This window comes from Sebastes fasciatus, chromosome 15, assembly GCF_043250625.1.
Source record: "Sebastes fasciatus isolate fSebFas1 chromosome 15, fSebFas1.pri, whole genome shotgun sequence".
In the NCBI taxonomy this organism is placed as follows: Eukaryota; Metazoa; Chordata; class Actinopteri; order Perciformes; family Sebastidae; genus Sebastes; species Sebastes fasciatus.
The window spans coordinates 10283983-10309700 of record NC_133809.1 but is presented as its reverse complement, the minus strand read 5'-3'; the positions used below and the strand labels follow the sequence as shown (position 1 = coordinate 10309700).

General features: G+C 36.9%; 1 protein-coding gene, 2 long non-coding RNA genes and 5 gene segments (V, D, J or C); 5 read left to right on the top strand and 3 right to left on the bottom strand.

Annotated features, from left to right (window-relative positions):
* LOC141783881 (Ig kappa chain V-III region MOPC 63-like) overlaps positions 1–24920 on the top strand; it is a 144258-nt gene extending 119338 nt beyond the window's left edge. Inside the window, 2 exon segments of the V gene segment in view lie at positions 9976–10011; positions 24327–24920. Of these exon segments, the coding sequence occupies positions 9976–10011; positions 24327–24649 (359 nt within the window).
* The window catches only part of LOC141783884 (immunoglobulin kappa light chain-like), a 203016-nt gene that overhangs the window by 98968 nt on the left and 78330 nt on the right, over positions 1–25718 (bottom strand). The window lies entirely within an intron of this gene.
* LOC141783883 (Ig kappa chain V-III region MOPC 63-like) overlaps positions 1–25718 on the bottom strand; it is a 172987-nt gene that overhangs the window by 75852 nt on the left and 71417 nt on the right.
* LOC141783910 (uncharacterized) lies at positions 710–3340 on the top strand. Its single transcript, XR_012597376.1, has 2 exons — positions 710–781; positions 1602–3340. It is a non-coding gene; the product is annotated as an uncharacterized LOC141783910 (long non-coding RNA).
* Positions 7034–7685, top strand: LOC141783902 (Ig lambda-1 chain C region-like). The segment is given in 1 exon segment: positions 7034–7685. A coding segment is annotated over 1 exon segment (387 nt).
* Positions 10647–11496, top strand: LOC141783889 (Ig lambda-1 chain C region-like). The segment is given in 1 exon segment: positions 10647–11496. A coding segment is annotated over 1 exon segment (387 nt).
* LOC141783909 (uncharacterized) lies at positions 17945–24920 on the bottom strand. Its single transcript, XR_012597375.1, has 2 exons — positions 23547–24920; positions 17945–18461 (listed from the first exon to the last, which is right to left on the bottom strand). It is a non-coding gene; the product is annotated as an uncharacterized LOC141783909 (long non-coding RNA).
* Positions 18385–19906, top strand: LOC141783908 (Ig lambda-1 chain C region-like). The segment is given in 2 exon segments: positions 18385–18431; positions 19337–19906. A coding segment is annotated over 1 exon segment (312 nt).

Here is a 25718-nt window from a genome sequence, read left to right as displayed (position 1 = left end):
GGAAAAGAATCAGGAGTGGAAGAGTTGAAAGAGAGATGGCCTGCATTGTTCACAATGGATGAGGTAAGTAACTTCAGTGGTGGCCTGTAAAGTAAATGATATTATCCCCTATCATAAGAAACCTACTTGATGTCAAAAATAAGATTTCACACACCACACCGCTGTAATGTAACGTGTAATGTAAGAACATTTGCATGTGCTATTTTGTTTTTTAAAGATTAATGCTGAATTCATGAGGATCACAACTGTTCCACTTCAACTGCGATTCCTGGCGTCCTTGGACAAGCACCACAGCAAGCTGATTGACATCATCAGAAACAAGGGAGGAGTTGTCAGGGAGAAGACCTGGAACATACTGAAAGTTCTTGATCAAGTATGTACTGGTACATACAATACACAAAAATGTGCCTTATATCACATAAATAGTAACATTGTAAATAGAAGCAATAGTGCTCATCTTGTCAACACATTTGATTGTGGAGTTAGATTACACGTTGGAAGATGTACTACGTTTATCTTCTCAGTTTGACGGGCCTTTTAACTGGTTTGCTAAAAGCATTTGTAAATCACAATCGCTGTAACTCCCATATGTGCATTATGTAGTGTTTGAATCTTCAGGTTACACCGATAAGTTGCAAAATTGGACAGCATAGTTTTGCATTATATGTGTGTGTTTGTGCTCTCACCTAGAGCCTCGAGGTGAATCAAAAAAGAGTGTCTGCTGAAGTGCCTTATTCTGTACCTTGGGGAAGACGTGGACAAACTTATCAAGGAGTATCTGGTAAGTAGTTTTGCATGAATCACTTAAGCTTTAGACAAGATAAAACATTGAATATTCAAACTTTAAAGCTCATATACATGGTGTCAGTTCCTATAAAAATAGTCAAACGTATCATACATTCATGTACCGTACATTTGACTATGCCTATAATTATTGTGGAGTTCTCTGCCCCCCCAGTGGTCATTAATCCTCATGTTTTTTTAGAATTTAATATGTCTAACACAACGACTAAAGTGTATGTGCTAGTTTATATGTAATATTTTGTAAAACGCTATAGTGTGGCTATATTTGGCTGGAACGTATTAAGATATTTTAAGTGCAGTGTGAAATAATTGTCACTTCAGAGCAGCAGCAGTGCAGATGGATCAGCAAAAGCCTGAACATAAAATCAATATTATATCCAAATATTGGATTGTGGAAAGTGTCAGTCTGTGGCCAGATTGAAATTAATGAAAATATGAAGACACAAGGCAGTTGTATCTTTTAACATTATAGTGAATCTTATAGTAGTATATATGCTACTGTATTGTACTATTTAAGATGTTATAACTTTTTGGATATAGGTTTTATTAATACGTGTACCAATGCTTTATTTGCGATAAAGTCAAATGTTTGCTATGAGGAAAATATTTGGAGGAGCTGCCATTAATCTGCTGGACTTTGCAAGTCATTAACATTTTCGCATCACTAGAACCCCAATTTAAGTTTTTTATTGAGATTTGATTGAGAGAATTGTTTGTATAGATATTTTCTTGTATTGGTACATCAGTCAGTGGTTTCATCAGAATCGTTTTCTCATAAATGTCTTGTTTTTTATCAGGTTGTGCAGAAGGATGAAGCTGAAACCGAGCTTGAGAGGTGTACAATGGCAGTGTTTGTCATCAGGGAGGAGGAGGATCCTCTCCAGCCACCACATGACATTGGGATTGTTCTTGAAGGTGTGGAAGTCCTTAATGAGTTGCCATCGGTCGCACATGCATGTGCCATGTTATTTGGCTTCATCTATGCTCTAAACTTGAGCTATCCAGGTGAGCTCAAATACACTTTTGATGCACTACAGAAAATATTCATGGAGATAGAGCCAAAGAAAATGACACGCAAAGTGTGCAGTCTGAGTGTCAAGCTCTAAATACTGGATCAATCAAGAAAGACATTTGGATACAGCATGTTTTTTGTTCTGTTTTATAGCTTGTATTCAAATACATTCCAAGATGATGGAAGAGTTTCATTGTTAATTGTAAATAAGAGAGAGAAACAGACTTTAATTCAAAACTGGCTCCAGAGGATGCATTGCCAGCAAAAAAAAAGTGGAAAGGCCAACGACATACCTAACAGAGACTGTCACTTTTAAGTGATGTGAAGAAGCGAAACAACTGTGCAGTGATAAAGGACAAAATGGACAAGACTTTTTCACTGCAAAGACAGGACATTATGGGAAAGGAATCAGGAGTGGAAGAGTTGAAAGATAGATGGCCTTAATTTCAGATTTTCCCTGTTAACAGAATTATTTCTGTGGTATAAATATTGTGGCACTGTTATTAACACTGAAATGTGAATAATGCTAAATTCACAATGACCAGCAATTCAGTACTAGTAATGGTAATGTTCTTAAACTGACTTATGCACAAAAGAGCAAGCTTTGTTCATAGATTGCACCCCCAGCAATTGAACTGCACTTTTCCTTGGTTGTTTTTTTGGGTCTCTTGATCTCACATTTGTAATGGTTCAAAATAATGTGACATTCATACATTCTGGTCATTTTATCAAAGGATAGTCAAGTTTTAACACTGTTAGAATCTATTTTTACATTTCTTAATGGCTATTACATTACATATCTCAGGTTCTAAAGGAGAGATGTACAAACCCGTTTCACATGTTAAGATATCTGTGGTTAAGGTTACAGAAAGGTTGCATAAGGTTTAAAAAACATTGAAAAGATCATGATTTATTTGATTTTATAGTTACTATGTATTTTTCCTCAAGTGTTGAGTATACTTGCTAGCTTTATTGGCCGCACAATTCATTGTGGGTTTCCTTTTTTGGGGGGGTTTTTTCTTCTTTTTTTTAGTACATAACAGAAAGGTGATGCATATTTTAAAAAGACATCACAATAAACATTTAGGTATTTGAAGAGAATATTCCTGTCTTTATTAATAGTAAACTAAACTAAACATTGTCTGTAACAAAATGTTTTTTTAATTTGATCTTATGTGAAACTTCTACTAGCTTTTGTTTATGTGAAAATGTAAGTTGTAAAAAAGCAAAAAATGATATTATATTGACACAGATAAAGTATCATTTTGGCTTGCAACTAAAGAAAATATATTGATTAAGGTAAATTAAAATTTTAGTTTGTTTGTACTGAATCAGAAATTTGACTTGAGAAAACTTAATAAAACTAGATGTAAAAAATTAGAGCATTTTAATTAGTTTATTCCAAAGTAAAACTCTACTTGGATGTAATAGTAAATATTAGTTTTATCCAAAATGAAAAATTAAGTTGTAACAAAGTAAAAAAAATAGTTTATGGTCTTCATAATAAATAATCTTTTTACTTTGTGTGAATGTAAGTTTTTGACTTTGGCCAAACAAATATTTTGATTTATATTAAATCATAATTACGGTTTCAACCAAATCATAAATACAATTTGAGAAAAACTAATAAATTTAGCTGTAAAAAATTAGAGCAATTTTTTAAAGTTGATCCAAAGTACAATTTTTTTCAGTGTATATCTCGATCAAAAGATTAAGTAAACGTATAATCCAAGTATACTATACTTTTCTGTAATTGTCTGTATAAGCTAAGTATACTTAATTATATCTCTGATAAGTACATACAAATTAAACTGAAAGTATATACTCTCTCTCAAGTTTAAAATAAGTATACAAATAGCACACTTGCTTTTGATTCATCATGTAAATGTGACAGGGTCAAAAATGACTTGTGCATGTTTTATGTTTTATGGTTGATTTTATTCTATTTTGCATGTTTTTATGGTTTTTATTCTATTGTGTGTTTTTTATCCCTGCATGTTGGTTGTTTTGATTGCTTTTAATACGTAAATTGAAGTGTTTTTAAGTCATGAACTGGAATGAGACCCATGGACAGCCACACCCCCAAAGACACTGATTAGGAGAGGAGCGGCAGGTGTGGCGGAGAGCCTGCAATTAGCAGGATGCAGCACAGGTGGAGAGGACAAAAGGAGAGAACGGCTTGCAGCAGAGGAGGAGATCTTCAGTCAGAGACAGTCCAGAGACAGCAGTGCAGCAGAAAAGCCCTCCTGCTACTACCTACCAGCCCAGCGACCTGAGAGTCCTGTGAGACTACATGCAGCAGACCGTGTCCGCCAACGCAGATTCACTCAAAAAACTTTCGGACGGTGCTGGAGAGACGGCCGAGACGGGCAGACGGCTGTGGGAGTACGGGAGGAGCTAAGACGCGGACACGAGGAGGATCGCTGGATTGGATTGGACTAGATTGGACTGAACTGGATTAAAGAGCTGGATTGGACTTCATTGGACTGGACTTTTTATAGGGTTTTTAACCTTGTTGCTAGTAACATTTTATTCCTTTTAGCTTTTAGATTAAACATTCATTTTTAGACCCATGCTATTTTAATTGCAATAAATCTGGTTTTAAATTGATTTAAACTTCTGCCTGTGTTTTTAACTCTGCTCCCCTGATGTAAAAGAACCTGAATTTATCAGAGTCCTAGGCTCCAAGTATTTCCTAGGTGGCGTTGTCGGCTCTAAGCAAAAACATTAATTGTAAATCTAACTGGTACTTTAAGTTGCGGCCTTGCCATTGGCTGTTGGGCCCGGGCCACATAAACATCAAAATTTCTCATTTGTAAATTGGTATGGAGAGTGATATTACATTACAGTAAAGAAAAGTAAATAATACATTTTTTTTATTAAAAACAATGTGGAGAATAATGTGAACTTGATTTTTAGGGAGGAAGAAATCATGAGTCAAATATGTGATCAGGCAACATTTGTCTCTTTAGCTGAGAGTAAATGTGAACAGAACATGTGTTATTAGATATTTTAATAATGTTTTTAATGAAGTTATTAGTGTGAATGTGTAGTGTGTGCTTGGTGAGGTTCCTGTCAGCTCTGTGTTCAGTGGTCTGTGTCAGAGTCTCTTCCTCTTCAGCAGCTGCAGTCGGTTCCTGCTGTAACAGCTCAGTATCTCTGCAGTCGGACTGAGGGAGGTTTTTGTACGACTACAAATCACTGTGTGAACACACCAGCACTGTTTATTTCATGGTAACTCTGACAGTAATAAACTGCTGCGTCTTCAGTCTGAACTCCACTGATGGTCAAAGTGAAGTCAGAGCTGCTTCCACTGCCACTAAACCGAGCTGCTGTTCCTGATTCACGTGTGCTCGCAAGTGTTATTAGGAGCTTTGGAGGCTGTCCAGATTTCTGTTGATACCAGAACATATAACTGCCTCCGTAAACAGCATTGCTGGTCTTACAGGTGAGAGAGACGGTGGATCCTGGAGTAGATGTCACTACTGGAGGCTGAGTCACAGTCACCTGACCGCTGCATCCTGCAGACAAAAACAAATCATTCATTTATCAGCAGAAATAAATGAGAGAAAAGGCAGCACATCATGTCTGAAATGTTGCTGAGTGAATGAACCTGTAAAACAGCAGCAGGCCAGCGTCCAGATGAGGATGGTGATGAGAGTCATGCTGGTTGTGCTTTCTGCTGTGTTGACTGACACATCTGAGTCCTGCAGTGTTGAACTCACAGGACTATAAACCTTCTCAGTTCACTGGAGGATCAGCTGACGATGCAAAGCCTCCTCTCTATGGAAATGATTTCTCTGCTCTCAACACACTGAAGGCAACGTGGGACACTAAATCAGGAGGAATACTGCTTGGATTTACACCATCTATCATCTGAATGGAAAATAGAAGAAACATATTTATATTAGAAGTGCAGTTGAGGATTTAAGGATGAGTTTGTGTCCACTGTGGTTGGTATGATATGTCTGTTTGTCTGCCTTTAATCTACTGACAGGGTTTACTGGAGATAAATAACATATTTCAGTTCTGCTTAATATGAGTTTATGAGGTATTATTAAAAAGCATCATGTTCATTTAACCATGTAGCAACTGATATAAAACTGTGAAACAATGACTTTGTTACAAGGAGACTGTGATCGTTTCTCTGTCTGGTGTAGAAAAGTAAAGCAAAATTATATAATTAATGTTCATTTATACGATAATTTCAATTGATATCATTAATTTAATGTTTGTAGATTCAATAAAGTATGAATGTTTCTGTGTTAATTGAGAAAGCAGAGAGTATTTTCAGTGGATAGATGCTTGTTCACAGTGCAGGAGGTTTTTGTACGGCCACTTAATGAGTTTGTATCACTGTGGTACACTTTTGGTGGAGGAACCAAACTCATTAACTGTAAGTACCAGAGATTTTTAATTTATACAACATGAAATATTCTTTTAATACTAACTTTTGCATCCGAATTTTATAAAAGAAAAAATATTTTGAATAATTTACATGTTGTGGATATTATTTTTTGCTGTCTATTAAGCTTGGCTGATATTGAAGTTGAGGAAAACATTTATATTAATATTCTTTTAGTATTAAATAAGATGTTATGGTGAAATATATGCAGAATAATTTTCACTTTTTTTCCAATTAGATATTTGTTTAATAAAGTTTGGTTGTAAATTTGTTCTGCAGGAACATTTTAACGTTCAGAAAATAACAGCAAAATTTAATTTCAAGTTTCTTATGTTTTATGTTTTACTGTAACATTTAAACGATTGTTAGGTATAAAAACTGTTGCAAATGCTGTTAAAAGAGTTCATATGTTCATTTAGTATCGCTGTAGTTTGACTTAACAGTTCGTTAGTTTAAAGTGGAGAAAAGGAAGTGAAACAGACAGATGATAAAGTCTATAACTGAATACAGATGTTACATTTGCATCACAGCAATGAATCATTTACTGTCACACATTATAAAGAAGATTTCATTTAATGATCATTAATACAATGTTCCTATTTAAAACAGATAAATCATGTTGCATATTAACTATTAGATATATAAGAAGAGTTCCAGAGTAGAAGATTCATTACTTTAAATAAACAACAAAGTTTTACTATTGTGTTTTATATGGTAACTCCTCATTTCCTGCCATGTGTCAGCTCCTCTCCTCTGTCTGATCACAGTATCATGCACACAGCTGATCCACAGTAGTGTTAACCTCTGTCAGGTATCATAACTGTCTCATGTCCAGCTGTCTGTTCTACAGTGGAAGTTCATCTGCTCCTTGTGTGTCTCTGCTCTCCCCTCCAGCTGGCACCATGGTCAGGCCCTCAGTCTCTCTGCTTCCCCCCTCCTCTGAGCAGCTCTCTGGGGGCTCGGCCACGCTGGCCTGCCTGCTGACCGGCTACTCTCCTCAGGGAGCCGTGGTGAGCTGGCAGGTGGACGGTACGGAGGTGACGGAGGGGGTCCTGAGCAGCTCAGAGGAGGAGAAGAGCGGCCGCTACAGCAGCAGCAGCACCCTGAGCCTGAGCCAGGAGCGCTGGATGGAAGGAGAGCTGTACTCCTGCAGGGTCCTCCATCAGGACCACAGCCAGACCCAGTCCCTCCACAGGAGCCAGTGTAAGGGCTAGAGGGGCCGGCTGAAGCCCAGGACAGGAGCTCTGTGTGGGGGGGAGCAGCTCTGATCAATAGCAGTTTGAATGCTTGTAGAGGAAACTGAAGCTTTGTGTGACAGAGAACAACACTGCTGTAAAGTGTTGGACAACAACAACTTAGAGAGGAATGTGTGTCGCTCAGCAGCTTCATGTGAGTGAGCTTAATAACTGTCATGTTGATCACTGATGTTGTTGCTAATAAAGATTTCACTGATACATAACTTCATGAAGTGTTTGCTCTTTTATTTTATGAAGAGTAGAAAGAAATTAACTGGTTTTATAACTTCAACTGATTCTCCTCTCTGTGGAAAATGAAAACCCTCACGACAAAGTAGTATACTTAGAGTTTATTTAATGAGGTTAAGTAAAGTTCAAGTATACTACAAGTGAATAGGTATACTCTTAGTTTAATAGTTATATACTTGTAGCCCACTTTTTAGTTTATGAAAGTTCACTTTGTATACTTTAATTTATAGTACTTAGTTAATGATTTATATGTATTACATAAAGAGACTTTCTCCTTTTGCTATTTGACTTGATGTTTTGTGATGATAAAAAAAGAAATACATTTTTCTCACATGTCTCCACGGTGAACGAAGAATCCAACAACGTAGAAAATTCTTGATGAATTGAAGTAAATTCATATCAAAACATTCATTTACAAACTCTCAAACACTTTAATAGGCTACTCTATCAAAAAGTTAGTGCAACTACAAGTCAAGTATACCTTTCTGTAGGCCTACAAGGCAAGAATACTTAATTATACTTTTCTTAAGTATATCTCGATCAAAAGATTAAGTAAAAGTATAATCCAAGTATACTATACATAAGTATATCTCTGATAAGTACATAAAAATTCAACTGAAAGTATACGCTCTCTCTCTCAAGTTTAAGATAAGTATACTAATAGCACACTTGCTTTTGATTCATCATGTAAACATCAATATTTCTCATTTTTAAATTGGTATAGAGAGTGATATTACATTACAGTAAAGAAAAGTAAATAATACATTTTTTTTTTTTATTAAAAACAATGTGGAGAATAACAAGAACTTGATTTTTAGGGGGGAATAAATCATGGCTCAAATATGTGATCAGGCAACATTTGTCTCTTTAGCTGAGAGTAAATGTGAACAGAACATGATGTGTTATTAGATATTTTAATAATCTTTTTAATGAAGTTATTAGTGTGAATGTGTAGTGTGTGCTTGGTGAGGTTCCTGTCAGCTCTGTGTTCAGTGGTCTGTGTCAGAGTCTCTTCCTCTTCAGCAGCTGCAGTCGGTTCCTGCTGTAACAGCTCAGTGTCTCTGCAGTCGGACTGAGGGAGGTTTTTGTACGACTACAAATCACTGTGTGAACACTGGGTCGCTGTGGTAACTCTGACAGTAATAAACTGCTGCGTCTTCAGTCAGAACTCCACTGATGGTCAAAGTGAAGTCAGAGCTGCTTCCACTGCCACTAAACCGAGCTGCTGTTCCTGATTCACGTGTGCTCACATATTTTATTAGGAGCTTTGGACTCTCTCCAGATTTCTGTTGATACCAGAACATATAATCACCATAACTACTGTATCTGTAAACAGCTCGGCTGGTCTTACAGGTGAGAGAGACGGTGGATCCTGGAGTAGATGTCACTACTGGAGGCTGAGTCACAGTCACCTGACCGCTGCATCCTGCAGACAAAAACAAATCATTCATTTATCAGCAGAAATAAATGAGAGAAAAGACAGCACATCATGTCTGAAATGTTGCTGAGTGAACGAACCTGTAAAACAGCAGCAGGCCAGCGTCCAGATGAGGATGGTGATGAGAGTCATGCTGGTTGTGCTTTCTGCTGTGTTGACTGACACATCTGAGTCCTGCAGTGTTGAACTCACAGGACTATAAACCTTCTCAGTTCACTGGAGGATCAGCTGACGATGCAAAGCCTCCTCTCTATGGAAATCATTTCTCTGCTCTCAACACACTGAAGGCAACGTGGGACACTAAATCAGGAGGAATACTGCTTGGATTTACACCATCTATCATCTGAATGGATAATAGAAGAAACATATTTATATTAGAAGTGCAGTTGAGGATTTAAGGTTGAGTTTGTGTCCACTGTGGTTGGTATGATATGTCTGTTTGTCTGCCTTTAATCTACTGACAGGGTTTACTGGAGATAAATAACATATTTCAATTCTTTGTAATATGGGTTTATAAATTATTATTATTAAAAAGCATCATGTTCATTTAAACATGTAGCAACTGATATAAAACTGGGAAAAAATGACTTTGTTACAAGGAGACTGTGATCGTTTCTCTGTCTGGTGTAGAAAAGTAAAGCAAAATTATATAATTAATCTTCATTTATACATAATTTCCATCCATTTCATTAATTTAATATTTATAGATTCAATAAAGTATAATTGTTTATGTGTTAATTGAAAAGGCAGAGAGTATTTTCAGTGGATAGATGCTTGTTCACAGTGCAGGAGGTTTTTGTACGGCCACTTAATGAGTTTGTATCACTGTGGTGGACTTTTGGTGGAGGAACCAAACTCATCATTAACTGTAAGTACCAGAGATTCATAATTTATACAACATGAAATATTCTTTTAATACTAACTTTTGCATCCGAATTTGATGAAACAAGAAATTATATTTGGATAATTTACATGTGGATATTATTTTTTGCTGTCTATTAATCTTGGCTGGCATTGAAGTTTAGGAAAATATTAATATTAATATTCTTTTAGTATTAAAGAAGATGTTATGGTGAAAATATATGCAGAATAATTTTTGCTATTTTTCCAATAATATATTTGTTTAATAAAGTTTGGTTGTAAATTTGTTCTGCAGGAACATTTTAATGTTCAGAAAATAACAGCAAAATTTAATTTAAATTTTCTTATGTTTTATGTTTTACTGTAACATTTAAATGATTGTTAGGTATAAAAACTGTTGCAAATGCCGTTAAAACTAATTTAAGAGTTCATATGTTCATTTAGTATCGCTGTAGTTTGACTTCACAGTTCGTTAGTTTAAAGTGGTGAAAAGGAAGTGAAACAGACAGATGATAAAGTCTACAACTGAATACAGATGTTACATTTGCATCGCAGCAATGAATCATTTACTGTCACACATTACAAAGAAGATTTAATTTAATGATCATTAATACAATGTTCCACTTTAAAATCACAGATAAGTCATGTTGCATATTAACTATTAGATATATAAGAAGAGTTCCACAGTAGAAGATTCATTACTTTAAATAAAAAACAAAGTTTTACTATTGTGTTTTATATGTTAACTCCTCATTTCCTGCCATGTGTCAGCTCCTCTCCTCTGTCTGATCACAGTATCATGCACACAGCTGATCCACAGTAGTGTTAACCTCTGTCAGGTATCATAACTGTCTCATGTCCAGCTGTCTGTCCTACAGTGGAAGTTCATCTGCTCCTTGTGTGTCTCTGCTCTCCCCTCCAGCTGGCACCATGGTCAGGCCCTCAGTCTCTCTGCTTCCCCCCTCCTCTGAGCAGCTCTCTGGGGGCTCGGCCACGCTGGCCTGCCTGCTGACCGGCTACTCTCCTCAGGGAGCCGTGGTGAGCTGGCAGGTGGACGGTACGGAGGTGACGGAGGGGGTCCTGAGCAGCTCAGAGGAGGAGAAGAGCGGCCGCTACAGCAGCAGCAGCACCCTGAGCCTGAGCCAGGAGCGCTGGATGGAAGGAGAGCTGTACTCCTGCAGGGTCCTCCATCAGGACCACAGCCAGACCCAGTCCCTCCACAGGAGCCAGTGTAAGGGCTAGAGGGGCCGGCTGAAGCCCAGGACAGGAGCTCTGTGTGGGGGGGAGCAGCTCTGATCAATAGCAGTTTGAATGCTTGTAGAGGAAACTGAAGCTTTGTGTGACAGAGAACAACACTGCTGTAAAGTGTTGGACAACAATAACTTAGAGAGGAATGTGTGTCGCTCAGCAGCTTCATGTGAGTGAGCTTAATAACTGTCATGTTGATCACTGATGTTGTTGCTAATAAAGATTTCACTGATACATAACTTCATGAAGTGTTTGCTCTTTTATTTTATGAAGAGAAAGAAATTAACTGGTTTTATAACTTCAACTGATTCTCCTCTCTGTGGAAAATGAAAACCCTCACGACAAAGTAGTATACTTAGAGTTTATTTTATGAAGTTAAGTAAAGTTCAAGTATACTACAAGTGAATAGGTATACTGTTAGTTTAATAGTTATATACTTGTAGCCCACTTTTTAGTTTATGAAAGTACACGTTGTATACTTTAACTTATAGTACTTAGCTAATGATTTATATGTATTACATAAAGAGACTTGCTCCTTTTGCTATTTGACTTGATGTTTTGCGATTATAAAAAAATGTATACATTTTTCTCACGTCTCCACGGTGAACGAAGAATCGAACAACGTAGAAAATTCTTGATGAATTGAAGTAAATTCATATCAAAACATCAATTTACAAACTCTCACACACTTTAATAGGCTACTCTATCAAAAAGTTAGTACAACTACCAGTCAAGTATACCTTTCTGTAGGCCTATAAGACAAGAACACTTAATTATACTTTTCTTAAGTATATCTCGATCAAAAGATTAAGTAAACGTATAATCCAAGTATGCTACGCTTTTCTGTAATTGTCTGTATAAGCTAAGTATACTTAATTATATCTCTGATAAGTACATACAAATTAAACTGAAAGTATACTCTCTCTCTCTCAAGTTTAAAATAAGTATACAAATAGCACACTTGCTTTGGATTCATCATGTAAACATCAAAATTTCTCCTTTGTAAATTGGTATAAAGAGTGATATTACATCACAGTAAAGAAAAGTAAATAATATATTTTTTTTTATTAAAAACACTTGGAGAATAATGTGAACTTGATTTTTAGGTAGGAATAAATCATGACTCAAATATGTGATCAGGCAACATTTGTCTCTTTAGCTGAGAGTAAATGTGAACAGAACATGATGTGTTATTAGATATTTTAATAATGTTTTTAATGAAGTTATTAGTGTGAATGTGTAGTGTGTGCTTGGTGAGGTTCCTGTCAGCTCTGTGTTCAGTGGTCTGTGTCAGAGTCTCTTCCTCTTCAGCAGCTGCAGTCGGTTCCTGCTGTAACAGCTCAGTGTCTCTGCAGTCGGACTGAAGGAGGTTTTTGTACGACTACAAATCACTGTGTGAACACATTACCGCTGTGGTAACTCTGACAGTAATAAACTGCTGCGTCTTCAGTCAGAACTCCACTGATGGTCAAAGTGAAGTCAGAGCTGCTTCCACTGCCACTAAACCGAGCTGCTGTTCCTGAATCACGTGTGCTCGCATATTTTATTAGAAGCTTTGGAGTCTGTCCAGATTTCTGTTGATACCAGAACATACAATCACCATAACTACTAGATCTGTAAACAGCCTGGTTGGTTTTACAGGTGAGAGAGACGGTGGATCCTGGAGTAGATGTCACTACTGGAGGCTGAGTCACAGTCACCTGACCGCTGCATCCTGCAGACAAAAACAAATCATTCATTGATCAGCAGAAATAAATGAGAGAAAAGGCAGCACATCATGTCTGAAATGTTGCTGAGTGAATGAACCTGTAAAACAGCAGCAGGCCAGCGTCCAGATGAGGATGGTGATGAGAGTCATGCTGGTTGTGCTTTCTGCTGTGTTGACTGACACATCTGAGTCCTGCAGTGTTGAACTCACAGGACTATAAACCTTCTCAGTTCACTGGAGGATCAGCTGACGATGCAAAGCCTCCTCTCTATGGAAATCATTTCTCTGCTCTCAACACACTGAAGGCAACGTGGGACACTAAATCAGGAGGAATACTGCTTGGATTTACACCATCTATCATCTGAATGGATAATAGAAGAAACATATTTATATTAGAAGTTTATTAATAAGCATCATGTTCATTCAACCATGTAGCAACTGATATAAAACGGTAAAAAAATTACTTTGTTACAAGGAGACTGTGATCGTTTCTCTGTCTGGTGTAGAAAAGTAAAGAAAAAATAAATAATTAATCTTCTTTATACAATAATTTTCATTTCAGTGTGCATGCTGCTTTCTTATATGGATCTTCTGCATGTTATGTTCAATACTTTTCAAAATAAACTGAATTTTAGTTTAGTTTCACTCCAACATGAACTGTTCATTCATCAGAAATGTGGCATGAACAATAAACCATCATTGAATAAAACTGTGGATTAGTCACTGTCTTTGTATTTCCTTTATTATATATTTATTATGAAAAATATAGTCTTGGTCATCTCAGTATCAAACATCGTATACTATACCTTTTAGTATATCAGGTTTACATAAATAGTACTTTGTTAGTGGTTGTATTTTTTGTACTTCTTTGTGATATTTTGAAAGGAAAGGCTCTGTTTAGAAAATGAAATATTTTGGATTTTTAAAATGAAGAATAGTAAATTGGAATTTTCTTTTACATTAGATTGTTTTGTGCAGCTGTTGGTAGAAACACTTTTCAACATGTTTTGATATCAGTGGCTATAGTCCAACAAGAGAACAAGAGTTTATCCTCCCCAGTTTACTCATAAAGAGACTGAATGACAAGATTATGAGTTTAAACTGTATATGGAAGAGTGTCTGTGAGTTTGTTCTAGTTTTATTTAGATTCATTGTGGTTCTGCTTGATGACTCTTGTGTTGTGTTCACTGGACCAGTTCTCCTCATCACAGTCTCTTCACCAACCCTCTGCACCTGCAGCAGGCCGGTTTCACTTCAGTCAAACTGAAGGAGGTTTTTGTACGGCTCTAAATCACTGTGTGAATCCATAGCTACCATGGTAGCCCAGACAGTAGTAATCTCCAGCATCGTCAGTCTGAACACCTGTGATGGTTAAAGTGTAGTCAGAACCAGAGCTACTGCCACTGAATCGAGACGCAGTCCCTGAGAAGAGAGTTGATGCTTGGTATATAAGGAGTTTGGGAGCCTGTCCAGGTTTCTGAAGGTACCAACTGAGATCAGCACCAATATCTGAACTCCCTGTGGCGCTGATGCTCACGGTCCCTCCAACACTAACAGACTTGAATTTGTCAGCCTGAGTCAGAAACTTGTTTGCAGAAGTCTCTGAAATGAGAAATGAAATATAAACCTTGAGAATCAACAGTTTAGATGATAATAAATTAGACATCAATTAAAGCCACAATGTCAGATACATTTTCAGAATCTCTCACCCTGACTCAGAAAACCCAACACGACAATCAGAGTTATTGACAACATCATCCTGATGCAGTTTTCAGTGTGAGTGCATGAAAACAGTTCAGACTCTCTGTGACAGGAGAACTTAAACTGTGAGGAGCAGTGACGCATTAAAAAAATGCAAAAATACATTAAAAAAGGCAAACCCACGCCTGTTCTTGTGAAACTGAAAGGGAGAGATGAGGTGGAGTAGGTAGAGGCTCCGTCTCCCTGTGGACTGACTAAGAACATGTAGAAACTTTAGACTCTCTGTTCCTCATCTCTCTGCTGTTTCTGTCTTTGCAAAGTTTCCCAAAGGTCATAAATAGGCTGCTCTCTGCTGGCTGTCCAGGTTCACAACAACTTTGGCTAACTCTTAGCTCTTTTCATGATCGTGTACTTCAGTCTGTTAATCCAGATGCTTCAGCTGTGACACTGTGGTCTTGTGGGGTTAGGGGTCAGATCATGTGTAAAAAAAAAAGAAAAGTGCAGCAATGGTGCCCTCTGCTGGCTGTGCAGGTTCACAACAACTCCAGATTGACATGAGATTGATTTTGTATTCAGTCCTTTGCTCTTTTCTTGATCATGTACTTCAGGTCAGGGTCAGAGGTCAGATCATACAGGCTCTTACATTTGAGAAAACACGATCCAATATTCTCTTATTGGTTATCTCCTCAATTTAGTTTTTTTAAAACCCTCCGTCTTCTGGCTTTTATTTTTTCAATCAGTCCTCTTTCTTGTTAAGGGTTTTAAATGTATTATTTGCATGGTTTGAAGATTGATTGAAGAAGTGGTAACTATCCCTTAAAGGGACTAAAATTGCACATCTGTCTGTCCTGGAAGAGGGATCCCTCCTCTGTTGCTCTTCCTGATGTTTCTTCCATATTTTTTCCCTGTTAAAGGGGTTGTTTTGGGGGGAGTTTTTCCTCATTCGATGAGATGGCCATACTTAAAAGGACAGGGGGTTTTCCCCAAAAGATCCTTGAATAAGTTTAATGTCATCAAGCGTTCCCAAAACATCCGTGTGAGCTCCACCAGCAGCTGCTGACAGGTTAAACTCCTCTGCAGCTCTGATACATTTCAGCTGAGATATGAGTCACTTCCTGTTAGGAAAGTTGATAAAATCCTTTCACTCTTCATCCTAAAAGAGGGAACAAACATGTGTCACTCTGAAAGCTTTTGTCCGGTTCAGACTGATTTCCTCCTCTGACACGTTTTGATGAATTCAGGCTCTGATCAGCTCTGAGTGTCTTTATGAAACAGACTGATCCTGGTTCAGTTTGTTAGGCTCATTCAAGACAGGCTTTTCACAATAAGAGAAACAGTCCTCTGAGGGTTGACAGAAGGAAAACATCAACAGTCCCAGTGGGACCAGGTATACGTCACTCAGGTGTGTGTGTGTGATGAATGTGTGTGTGGTTTCATTGGTCTAAACAACAAAAACTATTATTCATCCTTTCGCATCAATTTCAAATTGACGAAGTTCGAATCTCCATCATCGATCAACAAGGAAGTAACAGAGAACAAGTCCATGTGTTTTGTTATGACTTTACATGATCTGCAGTGTTTTACTCTGCAGACTGTTCAACTGACTCTGCATGTGATAGAGGAGCTGATCATGTTACATCGGCTATTATCTATGGCTATTATACAGTAAATCTGCCTTGTTAAGGCTTTTTATTTGATCATCTGCATGCTTTCACTTAAAATTTGTAGCTACCTTGGATAGTTCACCTTAATTAGAAATCCATTTAAGTTTTTTTGAAGTGTAAAATGTACAACATAACATTAAACGCATCTCCATGGTGAACGAAGAAATTCTTGATGAATTGAAGTAAATTCATATCAAAACATTCTTTTACAAACTCTCACACACTTTAATAGGCTACTCTATCAAAAAGTTAATACAACTACAAACCAAGTATACCTTTCTGTAGGCCTATAAGGCAAGAATACTTAATTATACTTTTCTTAAGTATATTTCAATCAAAAGATTAAGTACAAGTATAATCCAAGTATACTATACTTAAGTATATCTCTGATAAGTACATAAAAAGTAAACTGAAAGTATCCATTCTCTCTCTCTCAAGTTTTAAATAAGTACAGTATACTAATAGCACACTTGCTTAAAGATTCATCATGTAAATATCAATATTATATTTTTTAAATTAGTATAGAGAGTGATATTACATTATAGTAAAGAAAAGTAAATAATACATCTTTTTTGGATTAAAAACAATGTGGAGAATAACAAGAACTTGATTTTTAGGGAGGAATACATCATGACTCAGATATGTGATCAGGCAACATTTGTTTCTTTAGCTGAGAGTAAATGTGAACAGAACATGATGTGTTATTAGATATTTTAATAATCTCTTTAATGAAGTTATTAGTGTGAATGTGTAGTGTGTGCTTGGTGAGGTTCCTGTCAGCTCTGTGTTCAGTGGTCTGTGTCAGAGTCTCTTCCTCTTCAGCAGCTGCAGTCGGTTCCTGCTGTAACAGCTCAGTGTCTCTGCAGTCGGACTGAGGGAGGTTTTTGTACGACTACAAATCACTGTGTGAACACATAACCGCTATGGTAACTCTGACAGTAATAAACTGCTGCGTCTTCAGTCAGAACTCCACTGATGGTCAAAGTGAAGTCAGAGCTGCTTCCACTGCCACTAAACCGAGCTGCTGTTCCTGATTCACGTGTGCTCGCATATCTTATTAGGAGCTTTGGACTCTCTCCAGATTTCTGTTGATACCAGCTCATACAATCAGCATTACTACTACAAGTTGGAACAGCAGGGTTGATCTTACAGGTGAGAGAGACGGTGGATCCTGGAGTAGATGTCACTACTGGAGGCTGAGTCACAGTCACCTGACCGCTGCATCCTGCAGACAAAAACAAATCATTCATTGATCAGCAGAAATAAATGAGAGAAAAGGCAGCACATCATGTCTGAAATGTTGCTGAGTGAATGAACCTGTAAAACAGCAGCAGGCCAGCGTCCAGATGAGGATGGTGATGAGAGTCATGCTGGTTGTGCTTTCTGCTGTGTTGACTGACACATCTGAGTCCTGCAGTGTTGAACTCACAGGACTATAAACCTTCTCAGTTCACTGGAGGATCAGCTGACGATGCAAAGCCTCCTCTCTATGGAAATCATTTCTCTGCTCTCAACACACTGAAGGCAACGTGGGACACTAAATCAGGAGGAATACTGCTTGGATTTACACCATCTATCATCTGAATGGATAATAGAAGAAACATATTTATATTAGAAGTGCAGTTGAGGATTTAAGGATGAGTTTGTGTCCACTGTGGTTGGTATGATATGTCTGTTTGTCTGCCTTTAATCTACTGACAGGGTTTACTGGAGATAAATAACATATTTCAGATCTGCTTAATATGAGTTTATAAGTTATTATTATTAAAAAGCATCATGTTCATTTAACCATGTAGCAACTGATATAAAACTGTGAAAAAATGACTTTGTTACAAGGAGACTGTGATCGTTTCTCTGTCTGGTGTAGAAAAGTAAAGCAAAATTAAAGAAATAATCTTCATTTATACAATATTTTCAATCCATATCATTAATTTAATGTTCATAGATTCAATAAAATATAAATGTTTCTGTGTTAATTGAGAAAGCAGAGAGTATTTTCAGTGGATAGATGCTTGTTCACAGTGCAGGAGGTTTTTGTACGGCCACTTAATGAGTTTGTATCACTGTGGTTGACTTTTGGTGGAGGAACCAAACTCATCATTAACTGTAAGTACCAGAGATTTATAATTTATACAACTTGAAATATTCTTTTAATACTAACTTTTGCATCAGAATTTTATAAAATTAAAATAATATTTTGGATAAATTACATGATGCGGATATTATTTTGATGTCTATTAAGCTTGGCTGATATTGAAGTATAGGAAAATATTAATGTTAATATTCTTTTAGTATTAAAGAAGAAGTTATGGTGAAATATATGCAGAATAATTTCACTTTTTTTCCAATCAGATATTTGTTTAATAATGTTTGGTTGTAAATTTGTTCTGCAGGAACATTTTAATGTTCAGAAAATAACAGCAAAATTTAATTTGAAGTTTCTTATGTTTTATGTTTTACTGTAACATTTAAACGATTGTTAGGTATAAAAACTGTTGCAAATGCCTTTAAAAGAGTTCATATGTTCATTTAGTATCGCTGTAGTTTGACTTCACAGTTCGTTAGTTTAAAGTGGTAAAAAGGAAGTGAAACAGACAGATGATAAAGTCTATAACTGAATACAGATGTTACATTTGCATCGCAGCGATGAATCATTTACTGTCACACATTACAAAGAAGATTTAATTTAATGATCATTAATACAATGTTCTCATTTAAAATCACAGATAAATCATGTTCCATATTAATTATTAGATATTTATGAAGAGTTCCACAGTAGAAGATTCATTACTTTAAATAAACAACAAAGTTTTATTATTGTGTTTTATTTGTTAACTCCTCATTTCCTGCCATGTGTCAGCTCCTCTCCTCTGTCTGATCACAGTATCATGCACACAGCTGATCCACAGTAGTGTTAACCTTTGTCAGGTATCATAACTGTCTCATGTCCAGCTGTCTGTCCTACAGTGGAAGTTCATCTGCTCCTTGTGTGTCTCTGCTCTCCCCTCCAGCTGGCCTCATGGTCAGGCCCTCAGTCTCTCTGCTTCCCCCCTCCTCTGAGCAGCTCTCTGGGGGCTCGGCCACGCTGGCCTGCCTGCTGACCGGCTACTCTCCTCAGGGAGCCGTGGTGAGCTGGCAGGTGGACGGTACGGAGGTGACGGAGGGGGTCCTGAGCAGCTCAGAGGAGGAGAAGAGCGGCCGCTACAGCAGCAGCAGCACCCTGAGCCTGAGCCAGGAGCGCTGGATGGAAGGAGAGCTGTACTCCTGCAGGGTCCTCCATCAGGGCCACAGCCAGACCCAGTCCCTCCACAGGAGCCAGTGTAAGGGCTAGAGGGGCCGGTTGAAGCCCAGGACAGGAGCTCTGTGTGGGGGGGAGCAGCTCTGATCAATAGCAGTTTGAATGCTTGTAGAGGAAACTGAAGCTTTGTGTGACAGAGAACAACACTGCTGTAAAGTGTTGGACAACAACAACTTAGAGAGGAATGTGTGTCGCTCAGCAGCTTCATGTGAGTGAGCTTAATAACTGTCATGTTGATCACTGATGTTGTTGCTAATAAAGATTTCACTGATACATAACTTCATGAAGTGTTTGCTCTTTTATTTTATGAAGAGTAGAAAGAAATTAACTGGTTTTATAACTTCAACTGATTCTCCTCTCTGTGGAAAATGAAAACCCTCACGACAAAGTAGTATACTTAGAGTTTATTTAATGAGGTTAAGTAAAGTTCAAGTATACTACAAGTGAATAGGTATACTCTTAGTTTGATAGTGTAGCCCACTTTTTAGTTTATGAAAGTTCGATTTGTATACTTTAACTTATAGTACTTAGCTAATGATTTATATGTATTACATAAAGAGACTTGCTCCTTTTGCTATTTGACTTGATGTTTTGTGATGATAAAAAAAGAAATACATTTTTCTCACATGTCTCCACGGTGAACAAGAAACCAAAAACGTAGAAAATTCTTGATGAATTGAAGTAAATTCATATCAAAACATTCGTTTACAAACTCTCACACCCTTTAATAGGCTACTCTATCAAAAAGTTAGTGCAACTACAAGACAAGTATACCTTTCTGTAGACCTATAAGGCAAGAATACTTAATTATACTTTTCTTAAGTATATCTCGATCAAAAGATTAAGTAAAAGTATAAGCCAGGTATACTATACTTTTCTGTAATTGTCTGTATAAGCTAAGTATACTTAATTATATCTCTGATAAGTACATAAATAGTAAATTAAAAGTATACTCTCTTGTTTTAAGTTTAAATTAAGTATACTAATAGCACACTTGCTTTGGATTCATCATGTAAATATTAATATTTCTCCTTTTTAAATTGGTATAAAGAGTGATATTACATTATAGTAAAGAAAAGTAAATAATACATATTTTTTTATTAAAAAAAAAACGTTGGAGAATAATGTGAATTTGATTTTTAGGGAGGAAGAAATCATGATTCAGATATGTGATCAGGCAACATTTGTTTCTTTAGCTGAGAGTAAATGTGAACAGAACATGATGTGTCATTAGATATTTTAATAATGTTTTTAATGAAGTTATTAGTGTGAATGTGTAGTGTGTGCTTGGTGAGGTTCCTGTCAGCTCTGTGTTCAGTGGTCTGTGTCAGAGTCTCTTCCTCTTCAGCAGCTGCAGTCGGTTCCTGCTGTAACAGCTCAGTGTCTCTGCAGTCGGACTGAGGGAGGTTTATGTATGACTACAAATCACTGTGTGAACACATTAGCACTGTTTATCCAAAGGATACTCTTACAGTAATAAACTGCTGCGTCTTCAGTCTGAACTCCACTGATGGTCAAAGTGAAGTCAGATCTGCTTCCACTGCCACTAAACCGAGCTGCTGTTCCTGATTCACATGTGCTCGCATATTTTATTAGGAGCTTTGGAGGCTGTCCAGATTTCTGTTGATACCAGAACATATAATGACCATAACTACTGTGGCTGTAAACAGCTCGGTTGGTCTTAAAGGTGAGAGAGACGGTGGATCCTGGAGTAGATGTCACTACTGGAGGCTGAGTCACAGTCACCTGACCGCTGCATCCTGCAGACAAAAACAAATCATTCATTGATCAGCATACTGTATATAAGTATACTAATATCTACCTACTAGTAATACTTCAATACTTCTTGGGACTAAATTGGCCCACTTTTAAGTTTATAAAAGTATACTTTTAAGTAGTTTACATCCAAGTTGTATTTTGTACTGCAACTATAATATGAACTATACTACAAGTGAACTTGTACTGTGAACTAGTTATATACTTGTAGCCCACTTTTTAGTTCATGGAAGTACACTTTAAAGTATACTCTCAGTAGTTTAAATAGTTTAAATAGTTTTCAGAATACTTGTAAGTTGTCTTTAAGTGAATTTATAGTACTTAGCCAAATATACTTTTCTGTAAACGTTTCAGTTCACTTGGACTTTTCTCTATACTTGCCAAGTACACTGAGACATTTCTGTATACTTGGCAGTATAAGCCAAGTATACTCAAGTATAATTTTGTTAAGTATATCTCTGATAAGTACATAAAAAGTAAACTGAAAGCATATTCTCTTATTTTAAGTTTGAAAGAAGTATGCTAATAGCACAAATGAATAAACTTATTTTTTGTACGGGATACTACACCTGATAGTACAGGAGATGGTTGTATTTTTTTAAATTAGATAATCTTGATTCTGTTTCAACTCTTGTTATATTAGATTGTTTTGTGCAGCTGTTGGTAGAAACACTTTTCAACATGTTTTGATATCAGTGGCTATAGTCCAACAAGAGTTTAACCTCCCCAGTTTACTCATAAAGAGACTGAATGACACGATTATCAGTTTAAACTGTATATGGAAGAGTGTCTGTGAGTTTGTTCCAGTCTTATTTAGATTCATTGTGGTGCTGCTTGATGACTCTTGTGTTGTGTTCACTGGACCAGTTCTCCTCATCACAGTTTCTTTACCAACCCTCTGCACCTGCAGCAGGCCGGTTTCACTTCAGTCAAACTGAAGGAGGTTTTTGTACGGCTCTAAATCACTGTGTGAACACATCAGCACTGTTTATGACATGAACACTCTGACAGTAATAAACTGCTGCGTCTTCAGTCTGAACTCCACTGATGGTCAAAGTGAAGTCAGAGCTGCTTCCACTGCCACTAAACCGAGCTGCTGTTCCTGATTCACTTGTGCTTGCATATGTTATTAGAAGCTTTGGACTCTCTCCAGATTTCTGTTGATACCAGAACATCCAGTCATCTCCATCATTGTCTCTGTTAACAGCTTGGCTGGTCTTACAGGTGAGAGAGACGGTGGATCCTGGAGTAGATGTCACTACTGGAGGCTGAGTCACAGTCACCTGACCGCTGCATCCTGCAGACAAAAACAAATCATTCATTTATCAGCAGAAATAAATGAGAGAAAAGGCAGCACATCATGTCTGAAATGTTGCTGAGTGAATGAACCTGTAAAACAGCAGCAGGCCAGCGTCCAGATGAGGATGGTGATGAGAGTCATGCTGGTTGTGCTTTCTGCTGTGTTGACTGACACATCTGAGTCCTGTAGTGTTGAACTCACAGGACTATAAACCTTCTCAGTTCACTGGAGGATCAGCTGACGATGCAAAGCCTCCTCTCTATGGAAATCATTTCTCTGCTCTCAACACACTGAAGGCAACGTGGGACACTAAATCAGGAAGAATACTGCTTGGATTTACACCATCTATCATCTGAATGGATAATAGAAGAAACATATTTATATTAGAAGTGCAGTTGAGGATTTAAGGATGAGTTTGTGTCCACTGTGGTTGGTATGATATGTCTGTTTGTCTGCCTTTCATCTACTGACAGGGTTTACTGGAGATAAATAACATCGTGTTCATTTAACCATGTAGCAACTGATATAAAACTGTGAAAAAATTACTTTGTTACAAGGAGACTGTGATCGTTTCTCTGTCTGGTGTAGAAAAGTAAAGAAAATTAAAGAAATAATCTTCATTTATACAATAATTTCAATTTATATGATTAATTTGATATTCATAGAATCAATAAAATATAAATGTTTCTGTGTTAATTGAAAAAGCAGAGAGAATTTTCAGTGGATAGCTGCTTGTTCACAGTGCAGGAGGTTTTTGTACGGCCACTTAATGAGTTTGTATCACTGTGGTACACTTTTGGTGGAGGAACCAAACTCTCATTAACTGTAAGTACCATTTAATTCATACAACATATAGCAAATATTATTTTTTATCAAATATTGTATTGTAATTTGATCAAGTTTAGTTTTGTTGTTGTTAATAATTTATGTTATTTTATAAAGCTAGTCTCTTAATGTGTGAAGAATAGTTACCGAGATCAATATGCATTCAGTAATGTAGATAATAAGACTAATAATTATTATTTCTTTCTAATATTCCATTTGTAAAAAGATGTATTTAATATTGGCTTTAAAAACATTTGAAAGATAAATTTAATCAAACTTTACACAAAATGTGTTTTTTAAATTCTTTGATTCGTTTATTTTGTAAATATCAAAAACAATATATTGATTTAAAATGTGATGTGGATTCCTGTTGAACACAAATGTGATTTTATCGGTCAATGCAGCTCATCTTTGTGTTCACGGTTCATTCATTTTACATGTAGTGAACAGGAAGTGAAAGAGACAGATGACAAAGGTTTTAACTGTATTTAACTGTCAGTTTAAACAGAAGAAAATCATCTCAGGGACGAGTTATTCACTGTCACACGTTATGAAACACATACGAAGATGTCATCAATAATCGTCATCGATGAACCTTTTTAGTTGCATTCACACTTGAATCATGAGGCTGATGGTGAGATACTGAGTGATTTATGAGTGCAGCAGCAGCAGCTCAAGTTATTCTGTTTTATTTGATGAAATATAATAAATGAGCAGGATGTGATGTTTCTTTATTACCAAGCCTTCACTCTCATTGCTTTGTCTTTTCTCCCCCCCTCTCCTCCCCCTCTCTCTCCTCCAGTGGGTGTGGTGCAGCCCACCCTGACCGTCCTCCCCCCCTCCGTAGAGGAGCTGAAGCAGGGCAGTGCCACACTGGTGTGTCTGGCCAGCGGGGGCTTCCCCTCAGCCTGGACGCTGGGCTGGAAGGTGGGGGGCAGCAGCAGCTCCTCAGGGGCGTCACACAGCCTGGAGGTCTTGGGGAGGGACGGCCACTACAGCTGGAGCAGCACCCTGAGCCTCCTTGCAGACCAGTGGAGGAAGGCGGGCTCAGTGAGCTGTGAGGCCAGTCTGAATGGACAGAGGCCTGTCACTCAAAGCCTGGAGCCTGACCGCTGCTCAGAGTAGAGCTTCAGCAACACTTCCTGTCTGCAAATGATGCCGCTTCTTTGACAGAGATCTGGATGAAGCTCCAGATCTCCTCTGTTCACATGTTTCTGCATGTTTCACAGCTCTCTACTCAGTGTTTTACTCTGCATGTTGCTTTCTAATACTCATCTTCTGCATGTTCTTCTTTATTTTCATTAAATGATTTTCACTCAAAGAGAAACTATTCATTCATCAGAAATGTGGCATGAACATTAAACCATCATTAAATAAAACTGTGGATTATAATAAATGAGTGTCTTTGTATTTATTTTATAACATTCATTTTGAAAAATACCTTCTTGATCATCTCAGTATTAAACCTGATATCCCTTAAAAAAAAGAAGTATACTTCCAAGTTTATTTATGAAATTAACTTAAGTATAGTTCAAGTATAATCCCAAGTATACTTTATGTAAATAAGTATACTAATATCAATGTACTAGTAATACTTCAATACTTCTTGGGACTAGATTGGCCCACTTTTAAGTTTATAAAATTATACTTTTAAGTAGTTTACATCCAAGTTGTATTTTGTACTGCAACTATAATGTGAACTATACTACAAGTGAACTTGTACTGTGAACTAGTTATATACTTGTAGCCCACTTTTTAGTTTTTGAAAGTACACTTTAAAGCATACTCTCAGTAAACTACTAGTTTAAATAGTTTTCAGAATACTTGTAAGTTGTCTTTAAGTGAACTTATAGTACTTAGCCAAATATACTTTTCTGTAAACGTTTCAGTTTACTTGGACTTCTCTCTATACTTGCCAAGTACACTGAGACATTTCTGTATACTTGGCAGTATAAGCCAAGTATACTCAAGTATAATTTTGTTAAGTATATCTCTGATAAGTACATAAAAAGTAAACTGAAAGCATATTCTCTTATTTTAAGTTTGAAAGAAGTATGCTAATAGCACAAATGAATAATGAATAAACTTCTTTTTTGTATGGGATACTACACCTGATAGTACAGGAGATGGTTGTATTATTTTTTAAATTAGATAATCTTGATTCTGTTTCAACTCTTGTTATATTAGATTGTTT